Here is a 27,828-nt window from a genome sequence, read left to right as displayed (position 1 = left end):
TGGAGCATGTGTTGGATATCTAGTAGGGCAAAGGGTATAGATATAACGCAGATTTCAGTCACTGGATCCAGAAGACAGACTCAAGAAAAGGTACAGAATTGATCATTCTTCTGGGCGATGAATTCTGAACACTGATTAAAGTCTCATAGAGAACTTTAAAAAATATTCTCTTTTCTCTCAACAATTTAGTGATGATTTTTCTAATAAAGCAAATCCTCAAAAAACAATAGACAAAGGTCTTTGAAAAACTGTGTACCAACAAAGTGGCCTCCAGGATGGACACTGTGATACAACTCAGCCTGCATTTAAATGAAATGTGAATTATTCACTAGAAAGCAAGTTCCAGGTATCAACATTTAAAAGCCCTATCCCCAGCACAGCATATGGGGACATCTCTCTGACACACGGCAACCAGCATGTTACACAAACACATTTGCCCCACAGGCCAGACTCCACAGTTTCCAAAAGACACAAAGCCAGCGAGTGAAGGAAAAAAGTGCATGTTACAACCCAGAGTTCTGCCACTTGAAACATATCACGTGGCCGTGAGGAGTGAGGAGTCCTCTCACGAATAGTCAGCTGACTGCAGAGGCATCTGCCGTGTTTGCCAGCTCAAATGGCAGACAAGAGGCTAGAACAGAAGATTCTGAGCTTCAAAATCAGCGCATTTTCCAGTCTGCACACAAAGCCTCAGTTTTTCCTATCCCTGAAGCCTTTGATAAAGTTATGGCAAATCCTCCAGATTTTCCCCTCCCCTCTTCGGTATAAAGCATGGAATGTGAGACAGAAAAATGAGAGTCAAGTGCACAACTCTGCCACTTGTGCCTGATCAAGTCTCTTAGCTTCTCTCAACTCTAGTTTTCTGTTGACTAAATTAAACGGGCTCTGAGAAGAAGAAGATTGGGAAGCATGAAGGAAGTATATTATTGCTAACCCTAACCACCTCCCGAGGTTGGACTCAGCCGCAGGGCCTTGAGTGCAGTGGTAATGACTGAGTATTGTCGGAGACTCGCTGTATGCCAGGCCCTGTTCTAAATGCTTTCCTTACATCAACTGACTCAATCTTTCCCACAAACCACCAGAGCAGTTACTATTATTATTTCCAACATACACGTGAACTGTTTGAGGCACTGAACGGTAAATGGAAAAGCTGTTCGTGGTCACTACCACATATGGTGGCTGATGTCATCGATGGCCACTGGGCCAGCGGTCAGCAAGGCCTTGGCTTTGTTTCTGGCTCATGGACCATCTAGCCAGAACCTGGAATCAAGCACATGTTCAAAAAACATTGCATTCTCTGATGAGCCTCGTGTTTCTTCACGTGCGTGTGAATCCCGGTTCACCTGCCTACTTAACTGTCACGCGTGAGGCTCTGCGAGAAAACACAGACCATGCAAGTGTGAGGTGCTACTCACAATATCTGTTAATGACCGTGTAACCGCATTTGAACGGAAAGCTAAATTGCTTGGCTTCCAAGCTTCACATTCATTTCATCCTTTCTCTCCTTCAGCCGCATGCTATGTGGTGAACTGGGGTTAGCTAACTGGAGGGATTATTATGTTCTCATTTATAGCAAAACCAGGAGGCCTTGGAGACACACACAAGGCCAAGGATCTTGCTGCAAGGCTATCCAGCAAATCCTCCATGGCACTCAGGAGCCGGAGGGACACCTCAACTGCCAGACCACTTCCTGTGCTGTCCTGAGGTCTCCACATTTTTGGCCACTCACGCCAGCAGAACCTCCCCTCCACAGCTGGCCTGGCTGACAGTTTTCAAGATGTAAAATAATATAAGCCTGAGGTATTATTAGTGCCACTTGCCCTGTGTTGAATATTGCCCCCCTCCCATTTATGTCAGCCCTAAGCTTTACAATGTCTCTGTACCTTAAAATAGTATCTTTGTAGATGTGATCAGTTCAGGATTTGAAGTTGAAATTACCCTGGATTTAGGGTGAGCACTGAATTCAGGAGCAGGTGTCCTTCCAAAGGAAAAGAAAGGGAAATTTGGTTATGGAAACAGAGGAAACAGAGATGAAAGAAGACCCCATGAAGATAGAGACAGGAACCAGAGATGCAGTTACAAACCAAAGAACACCAAGGATTGCCAGGAGCTAAGGGCAGCTGCAAATGGCAAGGATGAATTCTCCCTGGAGCTCAGGAGGCAGCGTGGCTCTCCAACACTTTGTTTTCACGTTTTTACCTTTTAGAACTATGAAGGAATATGTTTTCATCTGCCTAAGCCACGGAGTTTTTGGTAATTTGTTAAGGCAGTTAGAGGAAACGGATATACTACAGCTACTGCTGAGCACATTAAGAATGAGGAAAAGGGATTGCAGTGACATTGGAGTCCACCAAGCAATCAAGATTCTAAATATAGAAGTAAAATAAAAATTTCGGTAAAATCACACTCGACGTGGTAAAAGGAGTCTGTGAATCACATTCCACACAGGAAGACACAAGCCACGACTGGCAACGTTTATTCGCATTTTGATGGTCCAATAATTAGAGCAAAAGCTACTTATAGTAAGAGCCCTTTTCCCTCTGTGCAGCATATTTCCATATAATTATAAAGCAGCACACTCTCAAAGGCATGCTCCAGTTCCACAAAAATAAAGTTAAAGGAAATACTTTAGAAAAAAATAATTCCAAAAATATAATAAAAGACTGTTGCATTTCTGCCATGAAACAACCATTTCAAGAATTATTTTCATTACTTCTAGCTACTACTGATCTATCTAGCCCAGCTTTAAATCTATTACACAGTAAATTTCATTTAAAATATTCATTAATCTGCGTTTTTTCCACAACCTAAGTAAGTAGGAACCATCAAAAATGGTTTTTTAAAAAATATTTTAACTGGATCCAATTATGCACTTTCAACTATATTCTCCTGGATTATTACCCAAATGCAACATAGAAAAGACCCCAATTTTAACTTAGTAGAAAAAAAAGAGCCTGTAAAAATTTTATGCTTTGCAATCAAAGCTAGTGTTCCCAGCATGGTGCTGGCTACCCATGAGCAGCTGGGAGTGAAAAAAATCAAGGTGTGATTAAGTGGTCTTTTTCATATTATCCTCTCTTCAAGGCTTTTTAATTGGACCACAGCCATCATTAACAGTGCCTGCTCACCAGGAGTTTTCTGTCCAAGCAGCCAAATGAGCCACCCAACATCTGACTTCTGCCTGCCAGGCCAATGTCTGCTACTGACTCTCTTTCGCAGGGCACAGCTCTGGTTCAGGTCCATTTTAATGTAAGAAAGCTTGATCATTATTCTGCTTAGGTGCTTTTGACATTCTGTGGCTTCATAAAAGACTTATTTTTTTCCACAGTACAAACAAGAAGCTCAGGTGGCTCCTCTGTTCCCGATCCCCAACCCACACTCTCCTCCTTTCGAGATCCTTCTCATGGCTCAGTGCAGGACTGCTTGGTTGCTGAGACAGAACCACTGACCTCTACCTTCCTGTCTTCCCGCAGCCACTCTGGCATCAAATGCCGCCCTCTCCCAGCTGAAGCCTTCTCTATTCAGGTCACTGCGCCAAAACTCTGGCTTCAAGTCTTCCATCTTAGAGCCTCTTTGATGATAGCCTGGACCCAGATCCTTCCTCACTGCAAGCTCCTCCATGGTTTCTGTCCAGGTAAATGTGTCACAAACATCTTCGACCTCACATGTTCCTCTCTTGGTATTTAATTATGTGTGATCCCCAGTTGTCCACTGGATTAAAACTCTCTTCCCACAACTGGACTTCATATATTCCCACCTCCTTCTTTGCCCTTGTGACCCTCTATAATGAGCTCTGTCTATGGATCTGTGTCTTTTACACCATAGCGCACAGCTGTGGCTCTGGACAGATCACTGTTCACACCTCTTTCTTCCTCACCAGCTGGGCCTCCCCTTCCTCTGGGGCTCATGAATACTCTTTCAGCCTGTCCCTGATTCTTCCCTGACTTTGGCTGTAAAATATCCTCTTCTCTACTGTTAAAACTTCACCTGCTCTTAAAGATCCAGCTCAGTCCAACTGGCCCAAGGGTTTTCTCACTCACACTGTCTGATACCCTGCCTCTGAGATAACTCACTCTCAGTGTCCTCTTTACATAGTGGCACCTGGGTTCATGAATTTAACTGATTCCACAATTCTGGTGGCAACCTGAGTTGGCTGAGAACTGAATCAAATTCAGTGATTAAATCCAATGTTGATTTACAGGGAAATTTTATTCGGTAGAACATCCTGTCCCTCTTTCTCTCACTTCCTCTGGCTCAGAGACTGCACTGGAGACCCATAAGCTGTAGCTCATTACGAATTTCCCTGGGTAGTTCTACTGGCTTTTAATTACTGAAATATTTCCTAGCATAGCCCAAATGGTACTATAATCTCCCCAGGCCAGGTCGTGGCTCCACTCACCTTGACCTTCAGTCTCGCTCTGGCAATACAAGATCCGTGAATTGCTTTTGTTCTGCTTCTTTTTTAAATACAGATTTGATGCCAATGTAGATTAAACCCTTTAAATGCTTAAATCCCTTGTGCGGAATAAGCTGTCCTCTTGAAATCCGCTTGCAGTTTTATCCTTGGGTCTCCTTTTCCTATCTCAGAGCAAGCCCTACTCTCCAATGCTTCAGTCACTTCCGTTCCATCCCCTTCTTTGCTCTTGTGACACAACCCTATTCCTTTCTTCTTTAAAATTTAATTACTTTATTTTAAAGAGAAAAATAAAAATAAACAGTTTCAAAACAGGCCAGTAGGAGAGCAACAATAATTAACACATTGTGTATTGTTATCTTCAGAGTACAAGATACAGGCATGAAATACTGTCCAAACACTATTAGCACAAGCCTTTCTTTTCAATGAACTAAGAGAAACTAGCAGTATAACTATCCTAACAATCGTCTGTATTTTTTTTTTCCATTTCCCTATTCCTTTCTACACCCCTGACTTCTCCTGGTATAACAACCTTTACATAAGTCTTCTAAAAAAGCATTACTAGGTCTTCTTTTCTCCTCCTAAGAAATTAATTTTATCTCAAAATGATTTCAATTCCTGCAGTTTTATTTAGCACATTTATGTTAAGGACTCTAAAATTAACTTCCCACTCTAGTCTAAGCTTTAACCCAGAACTTCCAGCTGTTGTGCAATTTCCAGTGACACTCAAACAACCCATCAGACACCAAACGGATTATCTTTACACGTTCCCCTCCCTCTCAATGCTTTGTCTTTGTTAATAGCTTCACGTTGGAACACTTGTTTTATCTCAACTATTTCCTAACCTCACTGCCAAGTGCAGGGACTAACCAGGTCCCAACCCATTCCGCCTTGCCAGTGTCCCCCGCTTGCTCCCTTAGTCCATCCGACAAGGGTCCAACGAGTGCCTCCGTGAGAGCCTCTTTCAGTGGCCCTGCGTGTTGCCCTTCAAGTTATTTCAGTTTGGCAGAGTGAGCTTGTTATGCACATGAACACGTCTCTCCTATGTCAAACAAAAACAAAACAGAAGCCTCTCATCGGATCAAAGTTTCTAAGAGCTAGTGTGCAAATAATTTTATGTCTTCCCAAGTTGGGAGTATGGTCTGGATGGAAAGGAACGTCAAGAAGACACACTATCGCTAACATCAGTCCACGCGGTTTCCATTTGGGACATGTCCCCTTTTCCCTCTGTGACACACAGTGCCACATGCTCTCCAACACCAATCTTCATCTTTCCATCTGCAGCTCCTGCTGTGCAAAAATGGGCCAAATGCCGGCCTTGTCTGCCTGCTTTGACTTGATCTTTGCACCTCACAGCCATGGCTAAGAAAGAGCATCTGGGCTTCTGTGAGATTTATAAAGACGTCCCACTTATTCCTAACAATCAGTCTTTTCATTTGGCTTTAAGATCATCGTTGTTACTGTTCTAAATGTCAGCTATAATGACATTTAGTGCCTTTGCTTTCTGCCTGCAAGACGATGATTATAGGAATTTTTAAAATTTACCTAATTGAAGGTGACCCTGGATTTTCAGGATTATTTTAGAAGATTAACAATTGTGTTTTGCATGTCACATGTGCAAATCAAGTTATCAAAGCAAAGTCTCAGTTTATTGGCAGTGCCTAAAGAGGCTAATTCCTTGTCAGAGTCAGCCCAGGCATCCTGCAAGTATTGAGTCATGGGTCCTCTAAACTATGGTTTTAAGCTTTGTTTAGGATTTATAAAAGCTCGTCTTCCACTCTGCCTTTCAATGTAAATCATTACTTAATAGAAATCCAAAAACCTGATTGCGTGTTAATGCATAAGCCTTTCATACAACATAAATATAAGAAACTGTATCTGAGGTTGTGTATACTATCTCTCTGGAGAGAGTTGACAAAATGCCACAAGAATCTCCCTCTTCTTTGTCATGTCAGGGTGTACACGACAGCAGAAAAGAAGGCAAGTTTCAAAATTGTTTAGCCTAAAACGTTTGGCTTGTAGGAACCATTTCTCTTCAGCTGCTATATTGTGCTACAGGAAGTGTTTCAGCCATTTCTTGGTGGGCATTTTAAGCCTCTGTGAAATCAGTTTAATCTTGTCTTCTTGAAACTGCTCTTCGCAAAATCATGGGAATTGTGTTTGGAAACAATTATATGAATAATCCTGTCAGAACCTCTTTATTTTAGTGGAAGCTGAGCTTGTGTTTTTCTCTCCTGGCTCACACTTTCAAATGTATTTTTCATGCAAGGTCCTCAGCTATGTATTTTGCAGAATATTAAAGCACTCAGGTTCTGTGGGTTAATTAGCTCGTTGACTAATTAGCTCGTTGACTGCTTTAGTTTCCCTTTAGAAGAGTCAAACACACATTGCTAATCGTTCCTACAAGCTGTTAGTCCTTGGTAAAGAGATACTGTAGTACAAAATCACTATGTCCTCTGAAAGTAAAAGCAAAGCCCCTCCCCCATTCGAAAGAAAAGCTATAAATTCAAGCCAATATAAACTTGTCAGACTTCTCCCTCTCGATTTCACACCAGGGCGTGGTGCTACACAGCTGGGGAGCTGAGCTAATAAGTGTTGAAAAATGAAAAATGCTGCTTTATGGCATCACATAAACTGGCAAAAAGAATACTTTTAACTCCACCCCATTTTTGACAAACAAATGCCAGAATGACCATGCTGTAAGCATGAGATTTCGTGGTATGAGACTCAAGGGGCGAGCAGAACTGTCTTATGGGATTTTCTTTTTATTGAATACTTCATATAATAAGAAGTGGCATAACATTTGTAAAATCTAATCACTTTTGGTTCCTTTTTGAACCTCAGAGGGGTCATTTCTGGAAAAACTGTTGGAAACACTACATAATGATCTATTTACCCAGTAGTGAAAGAGGATTACCCCTTTTACGAGGAGGCTGCACTCTCCCTTACAATATAAATACCGCAGCAAAAGTGCACAACTTGAGGTTCTTGAGGAACATCTTGTTCAACAAATATTTACCCAATAACTATAATAGGGTTCAGAGAAGGATGTGTAATTTGCATGAAAAACATAATCATGACAGCTGTTTCCTTGGGTTTGTTTGTTTCACAGACAATGACCATTCACTTACCTACCCATTATTTAATCGACATTCAATCAGTAAACAAAATCCCAGGTTTACTATATCTAAATCACATATCCGTATCCAAATCTCAGAAACCACAGCAAGAGAAATTGGGAGTTCATCAGAGGAGAAATCCTTTTGTGCAGGGGCTTGACATAAATGTGATAAAGTCAGGAAAAAGAGAAAAGTGGGTACATTATTGGGGTGCATGTCTTCCCTGCAAGCAAAATTGGTGCCTCACAAGTAAGAGAGGATGCAGCTGGGCACTACCCCAAGGGTCCTAAATGCTATGAGACCCTAGTACATGAGATTTCTAATCACAGTTTTTAGCCAGCTGTGATTATCTATTCTGTCTTAGCCTTCCTTGGTTTTTCACAGTTAGAAATATATTCTTTCCCCTCTGAATTGGCAAAGTATTTTATTTAAGTATACTTAAGTATACATAAAGTAACTTTATTTAATACTCATTATTGTTATAAGTATGTACACCACTTTTCTCCTTGCTTGATAAAAACTCTTTAAGATTAAGACCAAAGTCTGATTTATCTTTTATTATTATTCAATTGAATAAGTTCTCAATGAATTTAACCATTACATAAGCAAATACTCATAGCTTCACAATAGTACTTATTACAGTGGTAAACAATGACAAAACACAAGTACCAAATGAGAAATCCAAAACACATGACTCACATCTGGGAGCAGTACCATTGGGGTGGTCTAAATCATGTGCAGATTAAACAATGGAGTAAAATAAATTCTGGTTTCAGCTTTTTAATTGGGGAATTACATAAAGAAGTCATTGAAAAGCAATCTTTTCCAAAGTCCCAAAGTTATCTGAGTATACTTTATGGATTACAATTAAAGAATACAATTACATGAGCTGTGTAATGTTATCATTTTTATGTTCCATAATTGAATAAAATGCATCACAAAGCTTTTTTCCTCACAAACAAACATAAGTTATCCAAGGATCACATGATTTCCAGGAAAAAGCCACCAGTGACTATTAATGCTTTTAATGTTATTAATTCTCAAACTTCATAAAAATGGTAAAAACAAAAGTTCTTGTTAATTGTAGTAGATTTTAAATATGGAAAGGATAATTTTAAAATATACTGTATCCTTTTCTCATAATTCTGCTTTTAGACTCCAAAGTTGGGGCGGGGGACCTCTCATGTTCTTTGTTAGATATTTTCTGTCACAGTGCTCGGAACATGACTGGAAACCACCAATATTTTAACTATTTTGACTCAAGTTTAGTGAAAAGTTACTACTACTAGTCCTCAGGTAGCAACTACCAATCTTTGGGGCAAAATCACTAAATCTTTGGTATCCACTTTGAACTTTGGAAGGGACTAAAATTCATCACAAAGTCCAGCCTAGCTCACCCACAGCATCTCAAGAAATGGATGTGAATTCCTGATTTTACTCCGGAGGGAATAATTACACAGTTTTTAAGATCTGAACACTTCCCATTTGGCTAGTGGTCAATTCTGCATTCATATGAGATACCTGTGTACATTAATAGTCACTGATTTTGTAGAAATTAAAATGAGATTTTTCATCCCTTTGAAATTAAATTATGGGGCCAAGAATTGTAGCTCGGTGGTGCAGTGCCTCCCTGGCAGGCGTGACACCCTGAGTTTGATTCCTGGTACCAAAAAAGAAAAAACTTATATTATGCTCATCACCCACAACATGACAGAAAAAGGCACAAATTACCCATTTGTGAGCTCCTGGTGTCAAGGGCAAAGAGCACAACATGAAGAAAGCACTCTCAAAGGTCTACCAGTGTAACTGCCATGATTAGCATAATCTTTGTAAAGAACAATCATTTTTCTTCTAATCTGTAATAAAGATCACTACATAAAAGACAAAGTGGTTCTCCATGGTACTTGTGTTTATGTGTATGTGTGTTCATATGAATATTTTAAATGTCACACACTCTATAGAAATATTCACAGGGCCAAGATGAAAACACGGCATTATTACCAAACTCTGGCTTAAAGAACTCAGTGGAGGTGCGTCTTGGCGTGGTGCTACTTGAGAATGTCTTGGAGACCTGCGGAACACAAGTCAGAAAGGATCGCACTTGAATTCAGACAAAACAACTAAACACTTTATACCACGCTATTTCCTTCCTTTGTTCCGTGATCAGAAGTGAACAAGTCTACTTAACCACACTGTGAGAGAAACAGTGCTTCACACAAAGCACAATTAGTAGGAAGAGAACTCAGCATCCTGTGTTTATGGCCAGGGCCGTGGGGTCACCATGAAAATCACACTCTGTGTGAACTGAGATAATCGAGGGATCTCGGTTGCCATGCAGTGTCATGTTCTGTGGAAGTCTGTTTAAAGACAGAGGAAACATTCTCTTTCTTGGCTCACTGCATGGCTTTCAAAGGCGAGGGTGAGATTTTAGTCTACAAATGAAGGACAAAGGAGACTTGGAATTTTCCCTCAGTACCTCCATTGTCTGCGAATAGGCAGCAAACTGGTGGCGGTTTTACCTTGAGTGACTTCCAGATGTTAACCATGCGATGAACAGAACTATCTGATGGGAGTTACAGAAGACTGTTCTCACCACATATGATGATTTTAATAATCATGCAAACCACTTTATTATCTCTCAACTCCACCTGCATGATGTAAAAACACCCAGGGGAACAGGAGCCTTTCTTTTGGGGAAGGGGAGCCTATATAACATACATGAACTTCTCTTTTATTGAAAATAACTAAATTAATGAAAGCTGACTATCACTTATCCTTTAAAGCTTTGATGTTTTATAACTTATTCTGTGATCTATATGCAGAAATGTACATTCTTATAGGTTATATTAACTTTTGATGTTTTCATATAATCATAGATAAAAATAAGATACTAAGTTGTTTTCAGATAAAGTTACATATTCTATTAAGACAAACAAACAATTCATACTCTTGTCAGAGAAGGCACACAGCTTTTCCAGCTTTCCTGTAATTGTATTATGATTAGCAGCAAACACCAGCGTACTCCTTGGGTGGCCTTTCTAAGAAGTAAGACATGAATCAATATTTGTATTAGTGTCAATTCATTTGTTATCATTAGTAAAATATTATTAATGCTTTTCCACTTAGACTTTAATGCTAAGAAGAAGAATATAAAAATCATCAGCAGAAAGAAAATACCTGGATAAATAATTTATCAAAGATCATCAGTATGCTAATTGAAGCAATCAAGTGAGAGCATCAGTTAAGGTTCCAAAACTGATGGCATGTTCAGGGTTTTTGGATTTTTAATGTAATCACTGAGTAAATTGCTCATCACATATATTTTTTCTGCTGACACAGCTGTAGTTAATAGTATTTTTGAATGCCTTTAGTGTATTATGCATTCTACAGTGACCATGTGAAGTCACAGGAATGACATGTTGGTCCACTACCCACAAGGGTCCCATAAGGTCAGACAGCCTAGTAAGGTACACTGTGACAGACGTAATTTGTGCAGATACACTCTATGCGATGTCACACAATGACAGAATCACCTCTGAGTGCATTTCTCAGGACAGCCCTGTGGTTAGACTCTGTCTGAATGCAGCTATGAATTAGTGGGAAATACATGACAGAAATGAAACAAAACTTCTAAGAGAAAGAGAGAGAGAGAGAATAGTGCTGAAGAATTTAAAAACAGTGCAACACCAGAGGAAAACTTTCCATATTTATGTTATGATTATTTATCAAGTCCCAGCATGGGCAGGAGGAGGGAAAGCTATGAGAGTGGACAAATGTGCAGATACTATGTAAACAGTAGCTGTCCATCAGGGAGCAAGTGGAGCGCTGACTGAAAAAAAGGGAAGAAAAAGAGACACACTTGAATTTTGAAGAGTGTACAGAAAGAGGAAGCAGGGAGAACTACGCCTGGGTGAAGGGGACAGGGACAAGGGGAGGGACAGGAGCGCAGCTCCTGTGGGTCACCCTGGCATGCAGGGCAAAGGGCTGGGACAAGACTGGGGTCTGCAGGAGGCAATCTGGGAGGTAAGGCAGAGGGGTGCTCCAGAAGAGGACCTGTTCAGGAGCCACTACTGATTCTTGCTTTGGGTTTGAAAAGTCATCAAGATGTATCAATGAAGAAGAACAAACCAAGCTTTAAAACATGTAGACAAGGGCTGGCAGTGTACCTCAATGATATGGTGACTGCCTACTAGGGTATAGCCCTGAGTTAAATCTTCAGCACCACCCCCCACCAAAGGCACACAGGCAAAGAAGATGGAAGGATGGATTTCTGGTACTAACACAAGGACTTGCAGGAAATTAAATATTTCCAGAGTGACTTGGGAATCTGAGAACTGGCCATAGAGATGCTGAAGTGGAGATCTTTTTTTTCCTTGGGAAGAGAAGAGAGAGCACTGTTTAGGTACCTGAGCACATTACCTGACCATCTGGTCTACCCGTTTGTCTTAGTTACTTTTCTTGTTTCTGAGACAAAATACCTGACACTGAAAATTGAAAGAGGAAAGGTTTATTTTGGTTCACAGTTTGTAGAAGTTCGATTTATGGTTGGCTGGCTCCAAGGTAGGATGGCATGGCAGAGGGCATCACAGAGGAGAAGGAGTTCATGGCTGGCAGGCAGGAAGGCAGCACAATAGCCAAGTAATGAGGAAGCAACCAGAAGCCAGCAGTATGCAGTGAGGCAGGAGATTCTCCCCTTTAACACTTCCAGACTGCCTGCCTGCCTTTGGGTGGCGTCATCCATAACAGCGGTGGGTCTTCCTGTCATCCACACCCAGAATGATACTTAACCAATAAGTGGACTAATTTAGTAATCATGAACTCAATTTTAGCCTTCTACAATTCAAACCTACCATCACACAGTTTAATCCTAGCATCTCACACCCTAGATGCAGCCACCTCTGAACACCCATCAAAGTACATGAGGTATAACAACACTCAAGAGACAAACGTCCAGGGTCTTAGCCTGCTCAGGGGTGGATCCAACTGACTGCTACTAATCCAGCAGAGCAACTGCCATCAGCAAATGCTCCAAAACCACTTGTTTGTTGTTTGAGGGACTCAGGTGTCTACTCTCCCCCACCCTCAGGCCATCTTTCCATGGGCCAGGTGACCCATCTGCCTGAAAGGGGAGAATGGAGCAGGGTAAGAGAGCTCCCTACCTCTGCATCTAGAGTTACACAACTGAAAGCTAAATGTCCCTGGTACTCAGGCAATGCTTATACTGACGTTCATAACCTCATTTTCAAAAATAAGGCTTAGTTTAGCATTAGTATTTTATACCAATTTAAGACTTTAAGTTCCTTACAGATTTTATAATGGATAAATGAAACTGGATAAAAAAAATCTGGCCTGTTAATTTATAACATTTTAAAATTATCTAACAGTGAGCTATTTTGTGTATCATACATGTGTTTCTAATGTATACATGTGTTTCTCTGTCTCTTTGAATAATGCAGCACATAAAAACTAACCAGTGCAGAAGATATAATTTGATGTTCAAGAGGAAAAGAACAAACGCATAACTGTTTGTCTGCATGACTAATGCAATTTATTTAAATGTCATCATTAGAAAATAGCAAATATCTGCCTGGAAATGGCTAACCGTTCAAGGTTTTTTTTTTTAAAGTCAACAAATGTGTCCTAAAGAATTTCTAAACACATAGCTGAATGGCAAACTAAACTCTCAATTTGTCATTTGTATCTTTGTAGAGCTCAAGAAATCCTGAAAGCCTGAAAAATAGGAAGGATGTCTTGTTTTAGGGTTTAGCTTCATTTAGTTGCTTTTTTCTAGTTTAGAATTGAAGTTACCAAAAGGGGGTGTATCAATGATGGGCAGATAGATTGGCTGAAAGCTAAAGAATGGCAAACAAAAAAGCAGAAGATACACTAAGAAGTAAAGGAATGTGGGAATAAAAATATGCCAAGGAATAATTTCCCCCCATATGAAACAGCAAATGATCAAGACCCACCAAAACAGAAGCAAACCGCCATCCTGAAACTTAATTACATTTCAAAGTAGTACAGTCACATAAAAGGAACAAAACATTTTTGTTCAAATGGTAGCTTGTCTACCAGATGGCATCTCTAAATATAGTAATCTGAAACCTTCTGTTTGTGCTATAAATAGGTAAAGATGAAAGGAACAGCAGCAATAGCTAAGCATTTAGACCACTGTAAATAAAAGAGCACTTTGGTTAGGTTGGGCAGAACTTGTCTCTTTGGAATAGAGATCCTAAGTCTAGAAGGGGGAAGTTCAAGGTGAAACTCCACATGGAACCTTCCAGGGCTACTGGGATGCTCACAGCGATGTGCATTGGGGACAAGAAAAGCCAGGAGTAACACGATAACTGAAGAAACCCAGGAATTCCAAAAGAGACTATACAGGGCTACAATCCAAATTCCACAGGGTTTAAAAAACAAAAAGAGCTGGGATATGCTCTTCCTTATTTCTGAGAGCCAGTATGTAAAGGTGGGTAACAGTTAAGGACCTGAATTTTGCAGTCAGGCCTGACACAGCAAACCTGTAAGATGACCTTGAACCAAGTTCCTCATCCATCAGAGCCTCACTGGCAAAAAGGAGGCCTAACAGTCCAGTTTCATGGAATTTCATTATGAGGCGACTTGGTCCTTACAACAGTTAAGTGCTGTGAAGGTCAGTTGTTATACTTATGAAAAATAATGATCACCCTAAAGTATTACATCATGATGTGCCTGATTTTTGCTATCTCAAAACCAACAGTGGCCTCTAGCAAGGTTTTCTCACAGAGAATGGAGCTCTAAGAGAGGCACTGTTATGGCTTAGATGTACAAGGTCCCCCAAGAGCCTCATGTGTTCAGAGGCGGAGCTTTTGGAAGGTGATCAGGCTGGAGCGCTGCACTCACCAGCAGATTCATCCACAGAAGAGTTCCGAGCTGACACACTATTAGAAAGTGAGGTCTTGTTGGAAGAAGTGGGTCACTGAGGGGTGACCTGGAAGGATGCAGCCCCTCCAGCCCAGCTCTGCCCTTCCCTCTTTGCTTCCTGGCTGTTAGAATGCCAGCGGCTTTCCTCCACCAGATCCTCCCACCAAGCCCTTCCTGCCTTAGGGCCACTCAGCCATGCCTGGATAGTATAAAAACTGAGTCAAAATGAACCTCTCCTCCTTTATGTTGTGGGTGTTTGGTGTTGTATCCAGTGATGAGAGACTATGATAAGCACCCAAAGCCTTCCCCATGTATATACACGGTGTATACCACCTCCAGGTGGCTTCTCCTAGGGGAATGGGCTCTTTTCCCACATAGGCCCAAAAGTCACCCAGCCCTCGCTGGGAAATGCAGATGTAGAGACAGATGTGTGCCCAGTAAGACCTGGCTATCGGAACTCAGTCCACTGCAGCCTTTCCTCCACGGTGACTTCACCACCTGCACTCATGGTGAAGCTCTGGGGGCTTCTAAGAAACACCCCCATTTCTTTCTGATCTGATCAACTGAAGACATGTAAGATCATTCCCTCCAACACCATCGGCAGGATAATGATGAGAGCTTGTCTTGATATTCAGCCCTTAACAGTAAGCAGTTTGGTCATTTGGGGCACAGCCAATACCTTGAACAAACAAAAACTAACTTGTAATAGCTTAAATATGATGCAAGCTATAATGAAAGGAAAGTGGTCATTTAATAGGCTAATGTTCTACTAGGCTGTTTCCTTTATGTTTACCTGAGGGAAGAGTCTCCTGCTAGGACTAGTCTTAACACAACTTTCCTGTGCTTTTTGTATTTTTCGAACTGTACACAATATAAAATTGACTATTTTAATCATTTTAAATGTGGTTCAGTGAAATTAAGTGCTCAATCTAGGAATGTTGCACGTCTATCATCACTATCCATGGTCAGAAATTTTTCATTATACCAAACAAAAAATTTTCAGAGATTTTATAACTCTCCACTTGCCTTTCCTCTTAACACTGGCAAGCACTATTCTACTTTCTGTTTCTATGAATTTGCCTATTCCAGATATTTTCTATGGCTGAGTAATTTGTCTTTTTACATCTGGCTTATTTCATTTAGCATAACGTTTTCCAGGTCAATCTATATGGCACCATGAATCAGAATTTCATTCCATTTTAAAGCTGAGTATTTCATGGTAGACACATAGCACACACATTGCTTACCATCTATCTGTAGAGAGACATCTGAGTTCTTTCTATCTTTTGAGTATTGTAACACTGCTATGAACTTCAGTGTTTGAAGACTGTTGGAGACCCTCTTTCAATTCTTTGGGGCTATATCAAGAGGCAGAATTTCTTGATCGTGTGGTAGTTCCATGTTTAAGTTTCTGTGGAGCGACTGGACTCTGCATTGCTGCCGTATTATTTGACGTTTCTGTCAGCAGTGCACAACACGTTCAGTTTCTGCTATACATCTTCACTGATACTTTCCAATTTTTTTGACAATTGCTACCCAAATGGCTAAGTTTTATCACTGAATTAGGTCTGTTTTGTTAACTGTTCTTACAAAAAGTTACAAAGAGGAGTTATTACATGGCTAATTGCCTAGCAAGCGGACAGCTGCAAATATCTTGTGTGTCTCAAAGAGCAAAGAAAAATATGGTCATATTTCCTAAGTTTCAAACACAACACTGATATTTCTGCAAATAAGAAATTAAACTTAAGTTTTAAAACTGCTTTAAAAACGCTCCAGCAAATTCTTAGGGTGTAAGTAGATCCTTACTCATGACCATCGCCTATAGGAGGATGATGCCTGTGAATATCTTTCTCGGGAAAACGGAACTCTTACAACAGTTAGAAATACCTTACACAACCCCAAATTGTAAAAAGCTTTCCAGGTAGAGACCGGCTGCCGCTGCGCATGCGCCATCACCTGCGTGCCAGCAGGCCGGAGTCTGTGGCGGGGGGCGGAGTTAGGAAGGGTGGAAGAGGAGCCGGAATCGGTAGGGTGGGGAGAGCGCAGCACGGGGCGGGGCCTAGCCGAAGGGGGTGGGTCAGAAGGCGGGGCCTAGCTAACAGGGGTGGAGCCTGAGGAGGGAACGGCCGCGCAGGGATTGAGCCGGAGGCGGGCCCGGGCCAGGCGGGGGTGGAGTCGGGGGCGGGGCCAGATGGACGGGGTGGGGCCGGAGGCGGGAAGGCCCTGCGGGGCGGGGCCACCGGGCCCAGGCCTCTCTCCAGCTATGGCGGCCGCGTGGGGTCCTGGTGGCCTGCAGCGCTGCGTGGTGTCGCCGTCCGGAAGACACAGCGCCTCGCTGATCTTCCTGCACGGCTCAGGTGGACCGCAGTTTCACGTGCTGTTTTTTGCAGCAGGGCAAGCGCCCTCCGCGGCTGTCCCGTGTTCCTGGGGGTGGCGCGGCCTGGCGGCGCCTGCTGCTCCTCCTCGTCCCCCGGGCGGCCTGCGCGGCCTTCGCCCCTTCCGCGTGCGTGTGGGAGGCCTCTGCGCGGCCGCCAGTCCCCTCCTTGCTCTGTTCCTGTGGGGCTCGTGAGCCAGGCCACCTTGCCCTAAGGGCGCACCGGGTGTTGGGATCCGCGCCTGGCGCCGCCGTGCCTCATTCGCCGTTGCTTTCTCTGCCTGTCTCCCACCTGCAATGCACCCTGGGATTCGCTGTCCCGTCACTGAGAATCTCCCCGGGCCAGGGCTGCAGGGCTTCGCCTTCCTTTTTCTTGTCTCCCATCCCTTTCTGCCTTTGCCTTTACCCCTCTGTCCAGAAAGCCTCCCAAAATATAGCACCAGATCTCTTGAGTCCCTGGGAGGGTGCATGCCCCTTCCCTGCCTGCCCCACACCTGCACAGTCTGTGCTTACTTCTGACTTCTGAGTGCCTCTGGGGTAAGGCCACTTGTTTTAATCCTTTCTGCTGCTGTACTTGGTCCAGAATGGGTCCCCAGGAAATGTTTTTGTTTTTGTTTCATAAAAAATGAGACACAGCCATGTCCTCAGGGGGCCCGCCTAAATTTAAAAACAAAAACAATTCAGTTAGTTTTGAGTCAGCAGTGGACAGGAGATCACAAGATGGCCCATGATTTCACTGTCAAGTGAACAGTAAGGAAGAAAAAGCTGTGGTTAGGCATTACTAAGGCATTTGGAAGACAAAGAGTGTCAAGAGTTTTCTAAGAAAGTAGTCTTTGAGCCCAGAGTGTAGGTTTCCAGGGCTTGGTGATGAGATACAGGAGGGGACTGGGGGATCCAAACTGAATGTGGGCAGCAGTGGGAATGTTGGCTTCTTGAAAATGAGGCCGGGAAGGTCCCAACAGCCTGTCCAAGGTCACTTGTCTATTACTGTGAGTCATGGTGAAACGGGACTGAGCCCAAAACTCTCAGACACCAAAAGTCAGTATTCTGGTATGCCAGAGTGAAAGCCCCTAAACAAGGTGAATATCATTGGAAATCAGGAAAAAACAGCAGTGGTGTTTAAAGGGAAAGACCTGATCAATGAAATAGCTTTAGATTTTGCAATGTTCAAGATGGCAGAAATGCTTTCCAACTGGGAAATGGGGGTGCACCATTCTGGATTCCAAGAGTATTCGTTTATAAGTACACAAATTTCCCCAAGTCTATACCCTTTCTTATAGATAAATGTATTAGTTCATAGTATATTTAGAAAGAACTCCTAGATGTTCTTTTCCTGAACCACTTGGCTTAAAGTAACTATCTTTACTCTTCAATTTAAAGTTACTGAAATTTTTATAACCTATAATGCATGTCTGTGACATCCAGGCATATAAATTTGTATATTTTTCTCTTTATGTCTGAACAAACAAATCATCTAAATAATTCTGCTGAGTGTGCAAGTACTATATGAGTCTTACATGTCTTAATTTCCATTGAAGTATATAAACCTTATGGGGGTCGGCTTTTTTCAAGGTTAGAGGCTGATGATTTTTTTACAGGAGGTGTTTCTTTTCTGGTTAACCCAAATATGAGTGTATTAGTTTTTTTACTCTGGAAATAAGGAGCTAGGTTTTTTAATTCTGTACTTCTGAATGGATAGATGGGTATTTTTTCGTAGCATTTAATCTTAATTTTCCAGACTGAAAAAGTTTAAAGACTTCATTTTTTAAAAAAAATCTTAAAAGCTTGGGGTTCTCAGCTAAATTATAGTAGAGGTGGAAGAACACGCGGAAATGTCAGTTACACATTATTGGCTTAATTTGAGCTTTTCCTATTTCTAAAACGCTAAAATGGTACCTTCTTTTAGGATGGTGAAAGTAAATGGTAGCTTTGTTAAAAGCTTTGTCTGCTCCCAGATCAGGTAAATCCATTGTGTTATTAGCTCCCTACTCTGGTTCCTTTTTCCACAGTTTTTCTCATACTGTGACCACCTAGCTTAATGTCTGGGTCCAACCTAGCAGTATCAGGGTCTAGGAGACCCAAATTGTGTGTCTTATTTGTGGTTTGTTCCCCATATGGTAAGCCACTGCGAGCTGATTAACTTGGATCTTGATGAAGTCACCTATAACTTCCCTCTCTTTGACTTGAATTGCTATCCTTTTGCTTTTAGCTCTTCTGCAGACTCAGCCTCCTCTTTCTGGCCATTAATGATGGGCTTCCTCAAAATTTGGTTTTAGGGCTTGTCGCTTTGCGTTTTCTTCCCAGGGTAATTACAGACCATAGATTTGTTGTCACTCATACACAGTAGATGCCATTGTATGTCTCCATTTTCTACCTCCTTTGAGTGCAAGACATATTTACCAAACTCATTTCATTCATTAATCCTTCCATTCAAAAATATGTCAAATAGCTGTTGTATACAAGAGACTTTTCTAGGCTCTGAATACATAGCAGTGAATTAACCAAACAAAAATCACTGTTATCCTGGAGCCTACATTCTAGTAAAGAAATAGCTAATATAGTAGAAGATAGTATTCCAAGAGGTGGAGTCAGGAGAAGCCCAATAAAGGGCGTAGAAGATGTGAGGAGAAACAGTTTTAAATAACATAATCAGGAGTAGGCCTCACAGTAAAAATATTGCTTGACAAGTGAGGCTTAGATGGGTAAATTATATGAATACTGGATTAGGCTACTACAGACCAGGAAAAGCTAACAAAACCGGAAGCAGTTTCCCTAACGTGCTCTAGGAATGGCAGTCAGATTGGGGTGTCTGGAGCTAGAAAAGGGGGTCTGGGGAAATGTCCAGGGGTATAGCATCCAGGCAGGAAGGAGCAGATGGTCTTCATAAAGGCCAGATAGTAAGCACTTTAAGCTTTGGGGACCACTTGAGAGCTCTGTCTCCTAGTCTTTCCTTCCCATCCACCCTTGTGTTTTGTTTTATTGTTTTTTTTCTAAAGACTTTCTAAAACTGGAGTTCATTCTTCTCTTATGGTCCTGTAGGCTGGCTTTGTCCTCTCTTCTAATGGGCCAGTCTTTGCCTGACCAATCCCAGAAAGAAACCTTATAGCCATTAGAAAGAGGGTCTCAGAGAGAGCCCACCCTTAGATATTTTGTGTCCCTGTCTTGGAACCAAGTCCCTCTCAGAGCCCAGCAGTGCCTTCTGATCCCTGTCACCACTGGCCCTCATAACTAATGCTGTTGCCTGCTGATTTGCCCTCCTCTGTGCCTCCGGTACTGATCCCTGTTTATACTGCTGCCTTCCTAGTGCAGGCATCTGTCACCTGGGCAGCACCCTCCTCATAAGCTCCCCACATCTGCACCTGTTTACCCCTGTCCTCAGTCAGTCCCATCTTCAGGCAGCGCGTGCTCTAACATTGTGCTAGGCATCTTATTCCGCTTCTGTTCTCTAGGATTTGTATGGTTCCCACCTCACCTTGCACTGACTTTCTTTCCAGTCTCTCCTTGCAGTCACTCTTTCTGTTCTGTCCTCAGCAACTGGGCTTCAGATATGATTACACCTCCATCTGTCTTGAGGCTTAGCTGCCGCCTTTCCTCAGCTGTCGCCTTCTATCTCTCTCAGCTCTGTTGGAAGCCCAGTGTGGGTCAGTGCCGTTCTCCAGTGAGCGAACAACGCAGTTGGTAAAACAGAAGGAATCTCATGGCCCTGCAAAGCCCATGCCAGTGAACTTGTCCCTGCACCCTTAGGCAATGGGGTCTGAGGATCATGAACATTGTGGTTCACGCCCCTCATCTATGGCATGATTGCCTTTGTCCTTATGTATTTGCTAATGATCTGACTGATGGACCTATGTTTTTTTCTCACTGTGTGCTGCAGACTCCATGGCTCCATGACAGTAGGGACACCATGTCCCCCCTCATGATGACCCCTCTGCCAGTGAACAGCCTGCCTGGCACATTAATAATAGATCATTTTCGAATTGCTGTCTGAGCAAATTGTTAAGACATTAAACTAGATTTAATTTTAGGATTATGTAACTTGGACCTGTACTTCATTTTTTTGTGCAAATATGCATTTGTTTTTTCTCTTTTAGCTTTGAAGTAGATAATCATGATTTGGGGTCATGTAAACATGTTACCAAATTTTCTAATTTCTGAAAGTTAAAAATTAAAATTCCCTTTTGAAGAGCTGTTACTGTTTTTTTTTTTTTTTTTTTAAATTTTATTTAAGGAGAAAAGAAAAAAAAAGCAGGGAAAGGGTACAAGTTATACAGATTTACAGAAAAAAAATGAACAGTAGGAAATTACTAGTTAATGGATTACATATTGTCATCTTAGAAATAATTGTTCAAGTCACAAAATTAAAGCTTGTAAAGTGGACATTCCATCAATGATACTGCAAACAGTTCTGTTCATTGATCCAATAAAACTCTGTGATATCATTTTCTATCTTATACACTTAAATATACATGCAGTTATATAGTTTGGAGCATTTTCTTTTCCTCTCTTTTGTACCATGACTATTACACATTTTGGGTTTCATTGCTCCCACGGTTCTTATTACTTTTTTGGAAGAGAGTAAAACCAAATGTGACATAACAGAACAGAATCGGTCAAGTCAAAAGGGTGGACATAATAGATAATGTAAAAACATAATACAAGGTGATCAACAATGGTTACCATAATGCCTCCCGCTATCTCTAATAGAATTGCCTATATCATTAGTTATAATACAATTGAACAAAACAGTAAAGAATAAAATCGACAAAACCAAAACATTGGAGACATTGTAGGTCTTCAAAAGTAGATAAAAGTCAACAAGAATGGGCGTCATAATGAATCTCATTATCTTCACAGCTGATGCCTAAACTTTCGAACCTGATACTATCCAGCAAAACAGAATAGGGGAACATCAGTTAAAAACCAGATGGTGAGAGTAATACAGGGCTTTAAATCAAGGTAATGAAAAGTCAAAGTGGGTTACTATAATATATCCTGCTATTTTTTTTCCTTTAATTAAAAGGATAAAGATAAAAAAGTAAATAATGGAGTGGAGATTGAGATAAAAGAGGGCATAACAACGAAACAGCGCAGATCAAAACATAACCATTTAAGCAGAATAGTGTTTCACCACCAGATAATCCTAACCTAAAAGTAGTTACCATATTGTTTCTTTCTTTGAAATCCTTGAGTACAACTTCGTATACTGTAGCATTAAGTATATCAAAACAATGTAAAACCATTCAAGAGAATGACAGCATTACAGAGTATTTAGAATCGACTAACAAAATGAACAATGGTTTCTGTATAATCTCCTTGTCTTTAAAAGGTTTTTGCTTATACTATCATACATAATAATATCCAGTTTTTGCTTATACTATCGTACATAATAAAATCCAATAAGATACAGCCTATTTAGACCATTGGAGACAGAAGGACAAAAGCTAGATGAGACTTCAAAACAAGATGATACTAAATCTGTATTACCTATTAAGATGTCATTTTCTCCAAAATAGCTGTTCCTATCATCTAATCTTCTCTGCCTCAATTCTGTTAAGCTCTTTTTCTGTCCGTAGCTGTCAGTTTGTCTTCTTCATTTTGTTCTCTGCTCCATTCGTTGTGGCCTCTCTGCCATTATTTCTGGATTCTTTGTATTTTTCTTTTTTTAGAATATCCTGCAATACTCTCTGTAGAGTTGAATTGGTGGTTGCAAATTCCCCCAGTTCCTCTTTATCCTGGAAGCACCTTGTTTTTCCATCAATTTCCAGGGACAGTTGTGCAGGATATCTCAATCTTGGCTGGAGATTATTATCTTTCAATGCTTGAATTATTTCCCCCCACGCTCTTCGTGATTTGATGGTTTGTGCAGAGAAATCTGCTGTAATTCTGATGGGTGTTCCCTTGTAAGTGGTCTGTTTCTTGTCTCTTACAGCTTTTAATATTCTGTTCTTGTATTGAATTTCTGGAATTTTTATTATTATATGCCTGGGTGTTGCTCTGTTTGGGTTGTAGGTAGCTGGGGTCCTGTATGCCTCATACATCTGAGTATCTTTACCTTTTGCTAAATTAGGAAAATTCTCCTGGATTATTTCTGTGAGTAGCTTTTGTAGTTCACTTGTTTGTGTCCCTACTTCTTCTTTTATGTTCTTAATCCTTAAGTTATGGATCCTCTTATCATCTTCTTGTCTTTGTATTATTGCTGTTTGTTTCTTTGTTACTTTTAAGAAGTTTTTTATTTCATTCTCCCATATTACAAGTCTGCCCTCCAGTTCAGATAGTCTGTCCTTAGTTTCTTTCAAGCTGTTATGCCAGTCTTCTATAGACTTCTTAGTATCTTGGTAGTCCCTTTGAACCTGCTTCACGTATTCTATGCTTTCTCTGTTTTCTCCATCAAACAATTCTCCCCTTTTTTTCTGTTCTTCCATTCCACCACCTGTTTTTTCTTGGGTGGTACTTAGCATTTCTCTAACTATTCTGCATACTTCTAGCTTCAGGTCATTGATAACTTCATTCCTGAATTGGTCTATGAGGCTCTCTATATGGTGCCTTATGTGTATTGGTGTGGTGTCTGCTATTGCCTGTTTCTCAGAATTGGAGGCCGAGGAGCCTTTCTTGTTGCTGCCTCTTCCCATGTTGCCTCTTCTTCTCTGTTCCTTATATATGCAAGCTTGTATAAGAGGCCCAGCTTCTCTCCCCGTCAGCCACAGCCTGATCGAATTGCGCCGGTTAGGTGTTCCCACTCACCGCTGTGCACCAGGGAGTTACGGACCAGGCAGCCTACGCGTCTCCCCTCCCGGCCACCGTCAGGCTCTGCGATCTGGGTTGGGACAGTCTACCAGGTCCGCCGGCAGCGTCACGCAGGCCAGGCACTTTTCACCAATCCCGCCTGAGAGGGGGATGTGTGACTGGAGTCGCCACCGCACCCTGCTCCCGCAGGACTGCTCGGGCCCAGAAAGTCCTCTGCTGGAGTCAAACTGTGGTAGTGTGTCAGTTTCTCTCACTCACCTCACCACAAGTCAGTGCACGCCTCCCTGCCGTTCGCAGATTGCCGTTCTCAGAGCTTCCGCGCGTCTCTCTCCTTGCCGCACCCTGTAGAGGCAGCCAGCCGCCGCGCGGCGGGAAACCCAAATCGCGGCTTACAATGGCGTGGTTCCAGCCTCCACACCGAGTCTTTTCTGTTCCTGTTTTAGCAGCAGGACTGCATTCCAAGTTGGCTTCTCTCAGCCCAGTTCGTTCCTGAGTCAGCAGAGCATATCTCCACCGACTTATGTCTCCTTAGTCCGCACCATTCCTGGCTTCTGAGCCGAGTCTTTCAGAGAGCCTCCGGTAGTTGCTGTTATCTGTCCGCCATGTTCTCCCGGAAGAGAGCTGTTACTGTTATAGTAGAGGGAACCAACACACTTTTATTAGGTTGTTCCAACTACAAGAATTTATTGGTCACTTCAGAAATTTGTTACTTTTAAGAGTAGAGTAAGAAATAGTATTGTTAAAATTGGATATAGATACAGAAATAAATTTTTTTCTAAAAAAATCTATTTTTGTTCAAATTATATTCTTTAAACAAACAAGGAAAACTAAAATCAATCTTAAATAAATAGAGCCTTCAAAGTGATCAGTAATATAGCCAAGAGTAAAATCATCCAAATTGTGACTAGCTGTTGATACCTGATCACTTAACTCACTGGTAAATGAGTTTCTAGACAAAACTGTCTTATTATTGTGCATGGGTGTTATAGAATCTCTTATATGCCATATCTCTTATATGTAATTTCACCAGGCGATTCTGGACAAGGACTGAGGAGATGGATCAAGGAGGTTTTAAGTCAAGATTTAACATTCCAGCACATAAAAATCATCTATCCAACTGCTCCTCCCAGGTAGGCAGTGATTACCTCACCTCTCAACTCTAAGGTGCAGATACATAGAGATGTGTCAGAGAGTCTTTAAGCTTAATTCTGTTTGTAAGAAATTGTAAATTAGGATCTTTTTCTACCATGTATTCTTTATTTTGGACTAAGTTCTGCCAGGTGAACAACTCTCCTCCTGTAAAGCATTCCCTGTATCTCGCACGTCTTCTAAACCTTTTATCTTCCCCTTATTCACCCCAGCAGAAACTTGATAAATTTAAACAATTTAGGTAAGGCAGCCTTCATAGTCTGTGAAAGAGTGTCTTATGATGTTCTTTCTGCATTTAGAAGGTTGTTTAGAAATAATGCTTGTTGAGCCCATAAAAAAGAATAGAAATATAGAATTAACTACTTAATAAGTATTTAAATTATGTAACCTATAGATCTGTTTAGCAGAATTCGCAATAATCACACTTGGATAGGTTTATTTTTTAACTGAACGTTTTATTACAGAAAAGAAACAAAGCTAGTTGTCCCACAGACAGCATCAGCAAGACAAAGAGAAATTTGCAACTTCGCTCACAGAGAGCTGGCTCCTCCAGAGACAGAGAAGCCAACACTGGTACAGTTTTGAAGCCAGAAGCTGCGTTTTATAAATATTAAGTTATCATTCACATAGTCTTTTGTTCTGAACATACGTTGTAAACTGGGGTTTGCAAATAGTTTTGTCTAAGCAAAATAATGTGCTGAGCTATGCAACCCAATCTGATTTCTTGTATCAGTTCTTGCTTTGTTTCTATTAAGCACACTGTGTGCTTCTATGGATGCTCTGCTTTTTTTGCTGCATTGACTTGGGATGAAGAAGAGAGAGCCAGGTCTTCAAGGATTATATTCATTAGTAAGAATTTACTTACATAACTGATAGAATTGCAAGAGGTAAAACCAAAATGATAAAGGAACGTGGAGGAGTCAAAACAGTTTTGTCTGTTTTAATAAGGCTTTAGAGATTTGGTGGCACAGGTAAGAAGTCTTGTTGGCCAGTGAGCTACTTTGTGCTGCTCACAGGAGGGTTCCTATGTCATGCACCTTGTTTAATTCTCTTTCCAGTAGCATCTGGGAGAGGCATGAGGTAGATAGGCACCTTCTGAACCCCTCAATTTTTTTTTCTTTGAACCCTGGATGTTTACACAGAGCTTCATTGCCAGCCCTTTTTGAAATTTTTTATTTGTGAGAAAGGATTTCATTAAGGCACAAAACTGACCAGATTAACTCAAGCCTTTGATCCTCACAGTGCTGGCTAAGGCTCACATTTTGTACTCATCCATTAATACAAATGCACTCTAACAATCTTTTTGAAAGCGTGTCAAGTTTTCATCCATTGACACTTTGCTGCACACTTTCTTACATTGTCCTGTCTTTGTCTTTCATCATCTGTGAATCCTTAGTCATTTTTCCCTTGTTGCTGGAACAAAGTACCCAACACCCAAAGTTAAATAGGGAAAGGTTTATGTAGCTCACAGTTTGTAGAGATTTCAGTCCATAATCAGCTGGCTCCAAGGCAGGGTGACACATGGCAGAGGGACCACTGTCCATAGTAACCCAAGACAGCAAAAGTAACAAAGCAGCAAGACAACCCTCTTTCTGTCCCTTATGTCCCGGAGGGTGGGTGTAATAGTCACACCCTTCATGGTCCAACACTGACCGTGAATCAATCACAAACTGTAGATTCAGCTGCCTCTGAAAAGCCTGCCTCCCCAAGACTGCATGAGGCTCTGGGGGACATCTAGACACACACCATAACATCTGACCAAGCATGCTTGTCCTACCACCTGCTGCATCTTAGAGGTATCTCTCATGTAGCATTTTAAATTCTTCCATGGATGATATTTAATTGATATGTGGGCTTCTACATCCTGTTTCTTAACCCATTTTGGCCTAGAATGGGCTGAGTCTCGTGTCTATGAAGTGATGCTTAGTATTATGTAGCTTCTCTCAAGCCAAGTGTTTATGGAAATGAATGCAAATGGAAAGCCAAAAGAGGTGAAGCTTTTTATTAGGCTACATACATGATGCCACATGTTTTGGGACAGGTCACGATAATTTACTCTTGCTAGCATTGTTTACAAGTTGCGATTGTTCCTATCCACCTGAGTATCCTCTGTGGAGCTTTTAATTTATAGTCCAACTCGTGTATGCGTATTAGTAGCTCATTTTGCTTTTAATTTATATTTCCCTAATATCGATGTTGTTGAGCATTTTTACATGTTGACAGTGACAAACCAAATCATTAAGAGTGTAGTTCAGGGAGTATTGATACATGTGTGTACCTGTCAACCTCGGGCAAGCCTAGTATGTTCTTGTCAGCTCAGCGTTTTTCTGCCTCTGTGTAGCTGGGTCCTGTACCCAGTGGACCGCAGGATACAGTTTTCCTCATTTCTATCACTGTAGCATAGTTTTCACTGTTCCTTCCATTCCTGTTAAATCATTTAACCCTGTGTCTGGCTTGGTTCTCTGCGCTTAGTGTTTCACCTGTATATGTTTCTCAAAAGTTACTTTTTAAAATTCTAGGTAGATAGTACCACAGTAGCTGTCTGTTCCATTGCTGGTAGACACCTGGGTTTTTTCTAGTTTTTGGATCAAGTGAATAGCGATGCTGTAAATACTCTTATACAGGTCCTTTGTGTGAACATAGTTTCATGGCTTCCTCTCTTGACTTCTGTCCTGTTCATTGTTCACATCTTATGCCAGTGTAAACTTTTGGTTATTATAGCCTCATAGGATGTTTTGATAGCAAGTGGTGCAAATTTTAATCATTCTAAGTTCTTTGCATTTACATGTAAATTTTAAAATGTGCTTCTTAATTTTAAAAAACACCTATTTGGATGTTGCTAGAATTATATGAATCTTAATTTTAATTTTGATAAAACCAATGTCTTCCATAGATGCATAGTAAAACATGTGTTTTACTATATGTTTAGATCTGTATTAGTTTTACTTAGCAGTAATTGAGTGTTCTTATAGCAGAAGACTTTTTCTGAATTTTTTCACGGATACTTTATGTTTCTCATGCTGTCTTAAATATTTTCTAATTATTTGTTGCTCGTATATAGATACAAATTTTATTTTAGTGTCTTGTTCTGGTGCCCTAGTCTCTGCCTAAATTCACGCATTGTT

The 27,828-nt window shown here is 41.2% G+C and overlaps 1 protein-coding gene and 1 long non-coding RNA gene across 2 annotated transcripts in view; one reads left to right on the top strand and one right to left on the bottom strand.

The window, feature by feature from the left end:
- Window positions 1-4,491, bottom strand: part of LOC134473106 (uncharacterized) — a 63,366-nt gene extending 58,875 nt beyond the window's left edge. The window contains exon 1 of the long non-coding RNA XR_010043218.1: window positions 4,400-4,491. This is a non-coding gene — a long non-coding RNA (uncharacterized LOC134473106). The remainder of the gene's footprint in view (window positions 1-4,399) is intronic.
- A 12,151-nt stretch (window positions 4,492-16,642) lies between these two features.
- The window catches only part of Lyplal1 (lysophospholipase like 1), a 30,410-nt gene continuing 19,224 nt past the window's right edge, over window positions 16,643-27,828 (top strand). Inside the window, exons 1-2 of the mRNA XM_003474229.5 lie at window positions 16,643-16,793; window positions 24,585-24,684. Of these exons, the coding sequence (XP_003474277.1) occupies window positions 16,700-16,793; window positions 24,585-24,684 (194 nt within the window). The 5' untranslated portion in view covers window positions 16,643-16,699. The remainder of the gene's footprint in view (window positions 16,794-24,584; window positions 24,685-27,828) is intronic.

This window comes from Cavia porcellus, unplaced genomic scaffold, assembly GCF_034190915.1.
Source record: "Cavia porcellus strain 051 isolate PalLab524CR breed Dunkin Hartley unplaced genomic scaffold, mCavPor4.1 scaffold_26, whole genome shotgun sequence".
In the NCBI taxonomy this organism is placed as follows: domain Eukaryota; kingdom Metazoa; phylum Chordata; class Mammalia; order Rodentia; family Caviidae; genus Cavia; species Cavia porcellus.
This window is presented reverse-complemented; position numbering and strand designations above follow the sequence as displayed.